At 34.5% G+C, this 13,660-nt stretch overlaps 1 protein-coding gene and 1 pseudogene across 1 annotated transcript; both read right to left on the bottom strand.

The window, feature by feature from the left end:
* Positions 1–1,775: 1,775 nt before the first annotated feature.
* On the bottom strand, positions 1,776–2,796 carry LOC148194382 (calmodulin calcium-dependent NAD kinase pseudogene; annotated as a pseudogene).
* Positions 2,668–6,143, bottom strand: LOC124834281 (calmodulin calcium-dependent NAD kinase). Its single transcript, XM_088096948.1, has 6 exons — positions 5,663–6,143; positions 5,312–5,535; positions 4,954–5,015; positions 4,406–4,624; positions 4,136–4,262; positions 2,668–3,232 (listed from the first exon to the last, which is right to left on the bottom strand). The coding sequence occupies exons 1-6, from the start codon at positions 5,877–5,879 to the stop codon at positions 2,909–2,911; spliced, it is 1,173 nt and encodes a 390-aa protein (XP_087953074.1). The 5' UTR covers positions 5,880–6,143; the 3' UTR covers positions 2,668–2,908.
* Between the last annotated feature and the right edge of the window lie 7,517 nt (positions 6,144–13,660).

Below are 13,660 nucleotides of genomic sequence, written 5' to 3' on the forward strand. Positions count from 1 at the left end.
TATACATATGTGTGTATGTGTACATATGTATATATATATATATATATATATATATATATATATATATATATGTGTGTATGTGTATATATGCATGTATATTTATTGTGTGTGTGTGTGATTTTGTCTTCTCTGATCAATACAAAACACCAGATAGAGAAAAGGAACATACCTAAAAGAATAGGAAAGGAGAGAAAAATCATAGAAAATAAAAAACAGATACAAATAGAAAAAGAAAATCTACAAAATAAAAGAAGAGGGGATAAAAAACTGAAATGGAGAACTGTAAAAAAACAGAGCACAACCATGAAGAGCGTTTGAAAAAAAAGGTGAAAAACAGAAATGGAATGGAGAAGATTAAAAAATTGAAAAAAGAAACTGGGTTAATGGGTCGTTGGAAAAAAGTCACTAGATTTAAGGAGGCCGGCAGGTTGTTGATATGGTTCAGGTACCGACACAGTTAACAAAATAAACTTGAAGAAGGAGAAGGCTGCACTAGGGTTCTCTCAAGTTTAGTGTTGAGAGCAGTTTCAGGTGAGTGGAGTTAGATGATGATATTTTGCCTTCAGGGCTGTTTGAAAATAGGCAAAAGAAAAATGATTTTTTTTTTGTTTGGTGCCATGCCACGGTTGAATGTCAATTGGGATGACAGTGGCTGCCAAAAACCACCACACCTCTATGGTGGCAAGTTATTTAACGAAACTGCGGGGTACTCTTTAATTTTACAGATTCCTCAATTTTCACGTGTTTGAGAATCTGTCTTTGTAACCTTCTATAAATATATAAAGGTGGGAAGTGAATTATGTGTTTGCAGGTTATAATACATCACAAAAGAGTCTGATTTGAAGCAAAAGAAAATGAAAAACATTACAAAAGAAAATTCTAAACTAGAAGAAACTATTGTCTAACTTTCTATTAGACAATGTGCATGCCTACTCTCAATACACGAGTGATTGATTTTGTTCAGCACCTAGCTAACATTGTTAGAATTCCAAATGTGAGTTTAAGTCTCACATTGGGTAAAAATGAGAAACATTGTAAAGGTGAAGACCCATTAATCTATTGTCTTAGGGTTTTAGATAAAGAGTGGTGTCAATCCCTTATATGATTGGACTTAAATTTCATTAGTGTTGTGTCTCTTCAAGTGAATCTCTCCTTTAATAAACTTCACAAACTTTAACTAGTAAAGTCCAATTAATCTAAGTCAATAACATGAGGATTTAACTCAATGTTTTTAATATTGTTGTCATTTGGTTCTCATCTGGTCAGTGGTCACAGCAGTTATTATATTATGTCTTCATTTATCTTTCATCATTCGGAAAGCGGTGAATTATTGGGTACATGAAGGAAAGTTCAGGATCCGTTGGTATGGGAAAACGTATTTAAGTTCCCAATTTAGAAAGAAAAACCATTTGTTTTTGCGTAAAATTTGGTAGATGGTAGTCGTCAAATTTGATAACTCGTCTTATCAATTTTGAAACCAAGCAATTGCACCTAATATCTGTATTTGGTGGGTGGTAGTCGTTTGATTCGATGAGTGACCTTACAATATTTCTAAAATTTTCAATTTCAAGATTTGACTATTTGCTGTTCTTTTTGTGGACTTGGTTCATGTCAGGACAACAGTCAAAATTTTCCTCGGTCATAAATTTCAATACACTATGTAAGCTGATTGAGCTTATCTTATGCTTTACTTTTGTAATCTAGATGGTTTCTATGTTATGAACCTTATCTTAAAAGGTAAAGGTGGAAAAGTATCATTAATGCTTCATAAAGATCTATAGTCTTAAACTCTCAATCTTTTGGATTGAATACTTCAGCTCTTTTTGGACGTTCAACCTTGAAGGAGATAGCACAATGTCTTTCCATATGGATCCAACTTCACAAGCTGGGTTGGGGCGCTTGTAAAGTTCATATATGTTGTTGGCACTTTCGTTCAACGTTGCCACCCTCTTCAAACAGTCTATTTCATCTGGATCAACGAGCAATGTCTTGTCTCTATCTTTCCATCCTATCAACTTTACAACATTTATCTGGTCAGTTATGATACTGAATTTAAGGACAAAATAAGCCCCACAACAGCAATGGCAATAGTAAACGTTAGTAGTGGAAATATCTAGGGGTAGAAACAATGTTTTTCATTCATTAGTGTATTTAAAAGAGGAAATGGTGGGATACAAATCTATTATTAGAATTAAATGTGTTTTTAGTCCTGAATTTTGACACAAAATTGTGATTCCTTTCTATCTTAAAGTTTGATACATTTTGGTGTTTAAAAATGAATGGATATAATCTTTTTAATTCAATTGCATTAATTTTTTTGTGTCAAACACGTTTTTCAACTTACATTGAAGCAATAACGTGTCAAACAATGTAAATAATTCAAATACTAGTATAAAACACTTTTGACACGTAAAAGAAATTAATTTAATTAGACTAGAAGAACTATATCCATTCAATTTTAAAATTTGGGAACTAAAATGTATTAGAGTTTCACATAAGAAAAAATTCGAATTTCTTGTCAAAGTTTAGAGAATAAAAGTATATTTAACCTTGATTATTACTATTCTGTCCTTTGTACATTCTAACACGTTCAAATTGATCCTTCTTAAATTGCAGGTTTTTATCGCCAGAGCAAGAATAAGAGATTTGAAATATGTGTACCTTAGGTGGACCTTCCAAAGAATTTGTACTGTATAGCCTAGCATTGTCAACTAGCTGACAATAAGTCAGAAATGCATCAGCAAATCTCTTGTGCGATGTCAGTTGTGACTTCACTCTTACTGCTCTTCTACACATGATAGCTCTCCTGGTTGGCATTCAAATTTGTTCACTGTTAGCAGAATACATTTTCACTTGGAGAATTACGTCTAATAAAATTGTCAAGTTAATACAAAGGTTACTGGTGAATCTACCTTATGCCTCTAATGACAGCAAGGTAAGCATCACATACTACTCCAACAAGCTCTATTCTGTATGGTTTTCTCCTTTTTCCTTCAACCCGGTCTTGCTCTTCATCAATTCGCTGCCAATAGTTTTCAGTGACAGTTCCATCGCCATTCATCTTGTAGCCAGGTCCCATGCGGTAGCGGCGGCGGTGGACATTTCTAGCCATTGTTATTGTTTGCACAACAAATGGTAACCAGGAGAGTGTACCGTCCATTATTACATCACGCCCCTCATTTAGTGCTGTCACCAGGAGGGATGAGGCTGCGTCAGCTGATGATTGGTGTACCTGCTTGCAAAAGTGACTTTATTATTCAATGACGAAAGCACCTAACAACAGTTAAATGATTCATATTAAGGGAATGACATCAAGAGCTTATTCAGAAATTGTTTGGTTGGACCTTTGAAAGTGATTAATTTTTTCTGTAAGGTCATTTTAGCTTATTTTTTAAATAAGCTTCATTGTAAAGTTTATCAAAACAAAATCTTATGGTTTTCGGTGGGTGTATATAAAGAAGGTTGGAGTGGATGGTAACATTGATAGGTTCAAAGCTTGCTAAAGTCTATACTTAGATTTTTGGATTCGATTATGGGGAACTTTTGGTTGTATCTGGATATATACAGTGAAGGTTGGTAATATTCATCAGTTCAAAGCTTGTTTGATTGCTAAAGGCTATACTTAAGTCTCTGGTCTTGATTATGGGGCACTTTTTTCTCCTGTGGCCAAGATTACTTATGTTCATCCATTTTTGGCCAATGGTTGCTATTCCCCATTCACCTCTTCACTGATTAGATATTAAAAATGCATTCTTACGTGGTGATATGCTGGAAGAGTTTTACATGGATCAACCCCCTGGGATTTACTATTTTTGTTGGATCTCATCTTGTCTTTGCGACACTCCTTTTATGATATGACTGAATGCGTAGATATCATTTGATTAGGCTGAATGTAAATTGGATATAAGATATATTTATAAGATATGTAGGGATTATTTTTTGTTACCTTAATCTTCATGTGCATATAGTTATAATTGTTTTATTCTGTACACTCAAATACACACGATTCTTGTAATCCTCCAGTGATATATATATATATATATATATATATATATATATAGATATGTGAGTGTATATATATACACAAAGAACAGAATACAGGGAAATAAGGAGAGAAGAGTCTGAATCATGTCACCAGTTCAGCTGTTCTAATCATGTCCTGATGCCCTCTTGCACTGAGGGCCCTATAGATGACATCTGATTCTTTGAAGGCATCTGCCTCAATGATGACAGCATTGCCTGCTGCTCCTGCCCAGAAAGGTCTGTTTAAATTTCATAAAAACAGAATTAGGTTCTTGCACTTTGTTTTGATGGCTTGAGTATTTTACATCGTAGGATAGATTATATTATTGAAAAGGTTAGTTATTCGCATTTGTGCCGAGAATGAGAATATGACTTCTCTTACTCTTTAAGAATGTCCTTGAGTACAGTGCTTTTGCCAGCTCCCATGCCACCACCCATGAAAAGAAGCACTGGGCTCCTATCACTGTGAGCCACTGGAGCCATCACCTCTGTGCATTGGGAGTCATCATTTGTCAGTCCCATTGCTTTCATTTCTTCCACTAATGTGTTGAAAACTCTAGCCACCTTCAGATTCTTGGTCACTCTGTCGATCCTTTGTTCCCTGTGCACAGGATACTATTTAGGTTAAAAAGGAAAATCACCCCTTTCACACTGCTGACATTAATAAAAAGTTTCTGAGAAATGTGACATGTTCATTCTGTCTCACACAAACAGGAATGCCCTTGAAAAAAAGAAAAAGAAAGAAAGCTCCATCATAGTTTCTTTCCTTAATTTGCTTTAATATTGATTTCTAGGGGCAACTGAAATGGTAAAATATTTGGTTCCTTTAATAATATAGATATTCACTTCCTATTTCACAACTTGATCCTCACATCGATTTCAAAATGGTTCAGTAAGTAAGTATTCTCAGATAATAATTGTAATACCCACCTAGTTGCTGCCATAACTATGTGCCTGAGCTTTGCCCTTGGTTCAATTTCAGAGCTAAACACCTGCAATTCCAGACAACAAAGAAAAGAGTTTTTCACCTGATAAAATTCTTCAATTTCATGTGTAAATATGCTTTTGGATCCTCAGTTTCTTTTTTCTTCTTAAAATTAGTCTTAGTTATTCCGTTTTAGAAACAGTGATTTACACCAATTGCCACATTGCACTGGCTGACACATGTGGGTTGGGGTGAAGGACTTTCCACCAATTTTCACAACATAAACATTAAAACAGCAGCTTTATAAAGTGTAGGAATGATTCTGACGCTTGTTTATACATTGACAACAGATGTAGTAGATACCTGACTTATCAAAATATCACCATGTCTCCAATGGAATGCAAAGTAACTGAGAATGCATCTCTCAAACTCTTCCACAAGCTTCACAAAAAGCGAATCGGCATCTGGTTCATTCTCAAAGAAGGCATAGAGATCATTTTCACATCCCTCGGATTTCCTTATGTATTCAGAAGCCAATTTACAAAGATGAGGACAACATCTTTTATCTTTGAACCCCATTTGCCTAGCTGCACCAATTCAATTGGAAAATCTCACGCACAAGTATGCTTAACATCATTATATATCAGTGTTTACGGATCCATAATTTTATCTGTATGTATAACTGAGAATATATGGGACATACATTATTATTACCTACGTAATGAGGAAACTTTTCAAGCTTTGGGGTACGGTTTGCTTTTGATATTCTCAGACGTGGAATGGTCTTTCGATCTCTCATTTTCTTAAGTCGATAATGCATTGCTGCAGCAAATATCAACCCAATGGAGGAAGCCACCACGATCTGTGTGAAGGTTGGCTTTCCATTATACTCTGTAAACATCAACAAAAGAACCAAATACGATAATCTCATTCATTCCTGCATGGTATAGTTGAATTGTGTTGCAGGAGTTTTTTACGTACCTCTGTGCATGTCGGTGAGAAGTGCAAAACACAGACCATACATGCACCACCGTAGCTGTAAGAGATTGTGAATTGCTGTGTCTGGATCGCTGCTGTTTTGATTTCCGAAGAATTTGATTTTGTTGTTATTGCGTTGAAGGAGTTCTTGTCTTCACACGTACGTGGTTATTGCAATTATCTTTTGCTAATATTTCTATAACTAAAAAGATAGTTGAATTTGGCTTATGTAATGGGGGAGATGAATTTGAGTCTCCTAAATTAAGAAAAGATAAGTAATTTAGTTATAGGTATGGGAAAATTAATATTCAAGTCCCTAGAACGAGCAACTCAATTGCAAAGTAAATAATTTCTCAACTTAGGAAAGAAAAATCAACAACCAACATTATCCGTACGTGTATAGTTTATAAAAGGTTTAATTGCTTCCTTTGTCCCCAGTTTGGTTGAATTGTGTCAAATTCATCCTCATTTTTAAAAAAGTTTCATTGTCATCCTCACGTGGTGTAAAAGTTTCATTGTCGTCCTCACGTGGTGTAAAAGTGTCAATTGAATCCAAACATAGAAAAAATTTGTGTCAAAGTAGTCATTTTTCCTATATATCTGTGTCTTCCTTTCATACAATCAAGTACAGATATTCATTTTACCTTATACAATTTAAGGCTTTTCATAGCTCCAGAGAAGTGACATATGAAAGGAAGACACAGAGATATAGGAAAAATGACTACTTTGACACAAATTTTTTCTATGTTTGGATTCAATTGACACTTTTATACCACGTGAGGACGACAATGAAACTTTTTTAAAAATGAGGATGAATTTGACACAATTCAACCAAACTGGGGACAAAGGAAGCAATTAAACCTTTATAAAATACATTAGAATATTAATTGTTGATTTTCTATTACTTCACGTTTATTCTACAAAACTAATTTTTACTTTAATATTTTGTTGGAGAGCAAACTGTTACTTTAATATAGACAAATAATTAAATGCTTACGCATTAATTAAGGGTTAAGGTTATCTTGAATATATAATCAATGTGCATGTAGGTAAAAGTTACGTAAACATCTCATGATATGTATTATTTACTGAAATAAATTTATTATTTTATTATTTATTATTTTATAAATACTTAATCTAATTTGATTGTCAAAGTATCTTGACTAGAATTTTATCTTGTGAGTCAAGTTTTCAAATGATAATTTTAATGTAAAAGAAAAAAACACAGATAATTAGAAGACATTTTGACACAAGTACATTTAGAGTTTTATACGGGTCATCTTGTCTATATTTGACATTTATCACGCGTTAAGTAAATTTCTCCAAGACCACATTTCTTAAAACAAAATATGATAAAAGAACTATAACTAAGAAAAACTACATAAGTGAAACAAGCTTGTTGACTAAGAAGAATAACCTTGACCAAGAGAAAATTATGCTATAAAAGAAATTGTGAAAAAATTGAAGCACATTGTATCATCCCAACTTGGAACAACTAAAGAAAACAAGGAGAATACTAGTTTACCCGTAATTCATGACTCCTCCACTAACTCAAAAAGGGCAAGAAGATGAAAATAGCCACAAAAATTAAGTTCACAACGTGATGCCTCTACTCTTACGACATCCATCACATTGAATTTTCACCAACAAAAACATGAAACTCCTTTTTAGACAAGCTAGACAAGGCTCTCCTTTGATGATAGGCTGAATGGAACCACATATATGAGTCTAAGTCCCACATTGAATAAAAATGAGAAAGTAAAATGCTATATAAAGGTGAAAGACCCATTAATTCATCGCCTTAAGGTTTTAAGTACAGAGTAGTGTCAATCTCTTATATGGTTGGACTCATATCTTATTGGTGTTTATTGGAATTTGTTATTATATCATAATAATTTAGCTCTTTGCTATTGCAAATTATATTTATGATTTTAGCAATAAAATTAACAAACATTTAATCTTGATTTGATAATTAAATGTAGATAAACATCAATGATATTTTGATTTGATTCTAATAATCAGTTTAGTTGATCAAACGAATCAATTAGTTATTAAAACTTAGATCTAAATCTTTAAAAAAGTACTTATGATAGGAAGATTGTTTGTTTCTCGAATCTTTGAATTGAGTTTTCATCTTGATTTTTTTTCAATTTTGTTTACATTTTTAATTTTTGTTTTTCGTTTCCTAATTCTTAAATCTTTCATTTTAATTTGTATGAGAGGAATATTAAATAAAGATTGAATAACATACATGTATCCTTTGAAACGAAACCTAGGTTCATTAGTACAAAAAAAATTCATTTATATAAAATATTTAAGGGTATTCACGTCTGTCATGAGTCCAAGGTAGAAGTTGGAAACATAAATTTATACTGGACAAAATATCCAACGTGAATTTCTGTCAAATAATGCATGACATAATTCTTTTATCTATTTTTAAAATTATATTGGTGTTGACTTAAAACAAAAAACTAAAATATAGAAAAATATCAATGTACATTTGCATATAAAATGAGTAAAATCTTTCAATAAGTGGACTAAGAGAGAATGGTCGAGCTCTTTGGGTTGAGAACATGTACCCAGTCAAGGCTCCAATGTGGGGAAAGAAATAAAGGAGACGTTAAGGGTGAGTAGCCGTGCTCTTTGGGTCGTGGACTTGCACCCGATTGAGGTCTAGTGTTGAAAAAAAAAATAAAAGAGAAAAGAGTGGGACAATATTAGGAAATCTTAAAATCGGTTATGTTTTTTAGGCTCATGAGCCAAGAGTGGGACAAAACTAGAGCTAAGAGTGGGACATAAATACTAGAGTTAGAGGAAGGCATAAACACTGAAAACCTACAATAGTCGTGAGAGAGATTTGAGAGGAAAGCATTATTTTCTACCTAAGGGAGAAGTATAGGAGCGAAGTTGTTAGAAGGGTTTAGAAGATTTAGAATTGTTTATTGGATGAGAGGTAAGGGGAACTAATCTTTTTTATGTTTAGTGTGATTCTGCATGCCTAGTTTTATGTACGTGACTAGGGTTTGCGGTGGTTATCATTAAAGACATGTTGATTTGGTTTGCTGATTCATAATATCACTGGTTCATGTTTGTGTTTTTATGTTTTATGAACTATTACCTTGCTACGATTTATGTGGTGCCGTTATTTGGTTCACGTTGGTGGTTCTATTCCATGTGATTATTCTAATATATCTTCATTCACTAGTAAAAAATCGCATTTTTAACTCGCACATTACGCTTCAACCGAAGCGTATCAAAACATGATGGCAGTCTCGTAATTTTTAAAACAGTATATACCTCGGTTGTTAAGCAACCGGTGTCTAAAGAAAATACTACCTTGGTTGGCAGGGTGAACCGAGGTATAAACCTCACGTGACAAAGATACTACCTCGGTTGACAGATGGACCGAGTCATATGGGCTTGGACCGTAGGACCTTAAAGCCAAGAAAACCTAGCCTCTGGGAGGAAACTTTTCCCCCAAAACCTAGCACCTCTCCTCTTCTCCTCTTTCTCTACGATAGCGGAAACTCTTTTCTCATGGAGCGGCGAGGACGCGGCGGCGTGGTGGCGGTTAAGCGCTGGATCTGCGTTTCTCTTCCTTGGATTTTTGGTTCTGTTTCTCTGTAGGTGGATGGCGAAATGGATTTGGGGGTTCTACTTCTTAGTTTGCTCTGCGACTTCTGATTGCTCGTTGGGAAAGAAGAGAGAGAAAGAAAGGGAGCATCTTGATGGAGTGGTTGAAGCGTCCCCGGTAAACATTGCTCCAATCTCTGCCGGACTTCAACCTCAGCCGCTCGGAGAAGTTGTCGGTGGCCAACAAGATCTCCTTTGCCGTATACTCGTGGAAGGTGCAGCGCGTGTCGGCGAGCCTAACCGCCATTCCAATTGCGTCCTTCTGCTTGCAGAACTCAATCCTTCGGTTAAGCACGTCTTTTGGTGCCTAAGCTCCTTGATCTTCCTCACCATCTCCGTTCTCTCCCCTACCGCCCTCTCGAGTTGCGTCTCCACCCGCGTCTTGGCCAGCGTCCATATTTGAAGCCATTGGAGAGCTCCGATTGCACCTCCGTCAGGAGCTTCTATTGGGGTTGAAAATTTGGGTTGTTAGTGTAGGTTGGAGTTTGGGTGCCACTGGTTCGTGATAATTAGAGGATTTGGTAGTGAGAACGTGCTAATGGGTAGTGTTAGTCTAAACCCGTTATTTTGGAGTGAGTCTTTCGAGCATTACTACCCTGACGCTGAGCACAACTATACTATGATGAAGAAGAGGCAACTGTTCTTGAGAAGCTATCAGTTCTGTTAAAAGAAGAGTCTGAAAGAGAGAATGAAAGGCTCTTTGGTTTGTGTCAAGAAGGTTTTGTGGCTAAGGCTGCACATATTGTTTTTTTTTTGTCTCAAAATTGTGTTTTTGTCTGTTTTCTTCCTTCTGTCATTCATATCTTCTTTCCTTCCTTTTTTCAGCACAATCATAGGTTTTGTTTATATGTACTTTATTTGTTAAGTTTGTGGCTTCATACTTTTCATTGAATAGTAAGAACTCAGCAACAAGTTTCATATGTTGATGGTTTTCCTTTTCAGCATGTTATCTTTATATTTCAGTTGCCAATGATAAGGAGCTTCTTTCTTGCTATGTTTGATCAAGAATTCTAGACTCGGTTGAGATTAAAAAGAGAAGGAACATAGAGCATAGAAAAATAGAACATAACGAGGAAACGATCTCGGTTGAGATTAAAAAAATTAAAAACACTTTACTGCCTCGGTTGTCTGGGAACCGAGGCATAATATGAATCCTTTTGACTCAGTTCAAAACCGAGGCAAAAAACCTACTCTTTTTGTCTCGCCTATATATGCCTTGGTTGCGGAACTGCTATCTATAAGCGAAAACAATCGTTGTCGTTTCCCTTGACTACACTGGTGATTATTCATGTTTGAAAATTAGTAGTATGCGTGTTGCATTGTGTGTAGCCGTTAGGATGGGATAAACAGCATTGTTCATAATTGATATAGGATGATATGATGCATGTTAGGGTAATATATATATATATATATATATATATATATATATATATATATATATATATATATATATATATATATATATTCTAGAACTTGTTTTCCAATTAATAGGAGATCCATCTTATTCTTTTATTTGCAGTGTAGTGGTTTTCCATTTAAAATAGTATGTCATTCATTCTATTATGTTATATTCGGTGTAGTTTAGTTTTTCATCAAACTATCATTGCCATGTTGTTTTTGGTATATTACCATGTTCATATGTTGTAGTTATTTGTTGTCATGTTATCGTAGGGTTGTATGAGGTTATTTTTAATTGCTACCATAATATTTGAACCAAGTATCGAGTTGTATACACATGAATCATATGGATGTATGGGTCGTGGTCATGTTGTACCAGGTTGGGATTAAATGCTATTATGACGTGTGAAGCATGTGTCAAGCTATTTTGTATGTAACCATGTTGTTATCTAATGCTATCGTCATGTATATAGGTTGTGTCGTGATGTTTTAATTTGCTATCATGAGGTATATAGTATGTGTCGTGCTATTATCTATTACCATCGTGATGAATGAGGTTTTTGACATGTTGTCACTGTAATTACCTAGTTGTTTGGGTTGCTGATCTGTCTAGGTTGTATTCTTGTAACCAGGTTGGTTGTGTTATGTTTGGCCAAGCTGGATTGTTGGGTTGGTTTGGCCGGGCCCTAGGGTGCTAGGTTGGGTTGATCGTGCTCCATGATGTTGTGTTGGGTTGTTTGGCCGAGTTGGTCGAACTACAGAGTGGTCAGTCTAGGTTGTTCTGTCTGAGTTTTTGGGGACCTTGGTTTCTCTAGAACTCATTTTTGGATGTTCTATAGGTTGTTTGACCTATTTGAGCTATTGGTCGAGTTGGTTTGTGTGTTGGTCGAGTTATCTCGACTTTAGGGCTTTAAAGTTCGTTTTTGAAAGGTTTATAGGTTAGCCTGTGGGTTTTAGACCTTGGCTGAGTTGTTGGTTGCCGAGTTGTTTCTCTTGGTAGCCAACTAATGGGTGTAATACAGAGTTGCTGGGGTTTTTTTTTTAGTCTTGTGAATGTTGGCCGAGGTACTTTGAATGATTGTCGAGTTGACTACCTTATTGGGTATGTGTGTCGAGCTGTTAGGTGTTGTGATGATGTGTGATTATTGTGTCTCCTTGTTGTACTTCGTAAATCCGGGGTTGCATCTTTCGTCTTGCGAGGTGGTAGAAAGGTAATCACCTTTCCTCTTTCAAGGGTTTAGAAAGGTGAACATCTTCGTTTATAAGAGAAAGTATAAGAGATGAGGTTCTAGTACTGCCCTTTCTCCTCTCGAGGGAGTAAAAAGATGAATGTCTCGCATGTAGGTTTTCGGCTTGTACTGAGTATAATGCCCATTATGAGCAACAATAAAGCTTTTACTCATAAGTTCCTGAGGAGCAAGGGATATAGGTTCAAAGTTGCGGTGGAGGATCACTCAAACAAGTGTCCTATTTTGGTGAACATGTTTTGTACGATAGAGTACATAAGGACGATGCTTGTTTTGGCATTTCTAGGTTGTGGTTTGTGTTTGATGTGACATATCTTTGTGATGATATAGGGTCTTAGAGATTAGTTGAGGTTAGTGTGGTTTGTTTTTTAAATGAAGGGATTAGTTTTGAGATTGACTCACTAGCGTAATTTGTTTTGAATGGGTTTTGGGTGAGTGTGATAGAATTATAGTTTTGACTTGATGATTGAGTTTAATATATTGTATTGATGTTTACTCATTTAACTTACCCTTGCTTGTTTGTAAGTGTCCGATGATCGTATAACTTATGTTATTGTACAGCAACACATGTAAAGTGATGAGATTTGGAGAGTGATTGGAGAGTTTTTTAGTTATTTTAAACAATTTTTATTTAAACTTTATGTGACAGTTTTAATTTATTACTTGGAAGTTTTATACTTTTATTTATGCTTTTATTTAATTGACGTTAAATACATTTAGATTTTTATTACTTCAGTTTTGGAGATGTTGTCTGATTTAAAATTTTTGCATATAAGAATGTTTTATATTTTAGTCGTGACATCTTAGATTGCGGCATTATTAAAACACTACGAAGAAATTTAAAATTTTCTTAACAAGTATTGGTATGTGAGCTAAAAGCCTAAAATAGAAAAATGTTACAAAAATACTAAAAGATAAAAAAAATTATTAAATGACCATTTCACATATTTTGGTCCTCTAATTCCTTTTGTGTATTGACCAGTGGATTCTCTCTTTATTTCAAACAAATTTCTTTTATAATGTGTCTCAATCTGAGGTCTCTATCAGAAGTTTTGTTTGAATTTTTCTTCACCAAATTTTTATATGTCAAAATCTATTAATATTCTATCAAATGTAAGGACTCTACTAAATACACACAAAAATAAGTTATCCCAAAAAAAATTGGTCAAATTTTCTTTTATCTATTATTAATGATTTTTACAAAATGAGATGAATAAAATAATACAACAAAACATATAACTTTTATAATGTGAAAGTAAATTGGTGAAAACAAAAAGTTACACCAATAAACAAATTTAATGGAGACATTCATGCATTTTGAATAAGATCTTAAAAAAAATCACTACTTTAATTTCAAAAGTACAATATATATATATATATAACACCTATCTTAATGCATTTGGACTTAAAAAACTCCAATCAAATTGAAGAAAACTATCCATCACTGCGAACACCT

The sequence above is a fragment of the Vigna umbellata genome, chromosome 8 (genome assembly GCF_029865625.1).
Source record: "Vigna umbellata cultivar VRB3 chromosome 8, Vumbellata_1.0, whole genome shotgun sequence".
Lineage (NCBI taxonomy): Eukaryota > Viridiplantae > Streptophyta > Magnoliopsida > Fabales > Fabaceae > Vigna > Vigna umbellata.

Excerpts from the sequence above, each read along its gene's own strand:
- LOC124834281 (XM_088096948.1), bottom strand. The coding sequence starts at position 5,879 with ATGAGATTATCGTATTTGGTTCTTTTGTTGATGTTTACAGAGTATAAT. Across the intron at positions 5,016-5,311 it reads GTGATATTTTGATAAGTCAG|GTGTTTAGCTCTGAAATTGA; the intron begins GTATCTACTACA and ends CTGGAATTGCAG. Across the intron at positions 4,625-4,953 it reads ATAGTTATGGCAGCAACTAG|GGAACAAAGGATCGACAGAG; the intron begins GTGGGTATTACA and ends TCCTGTGCACAG.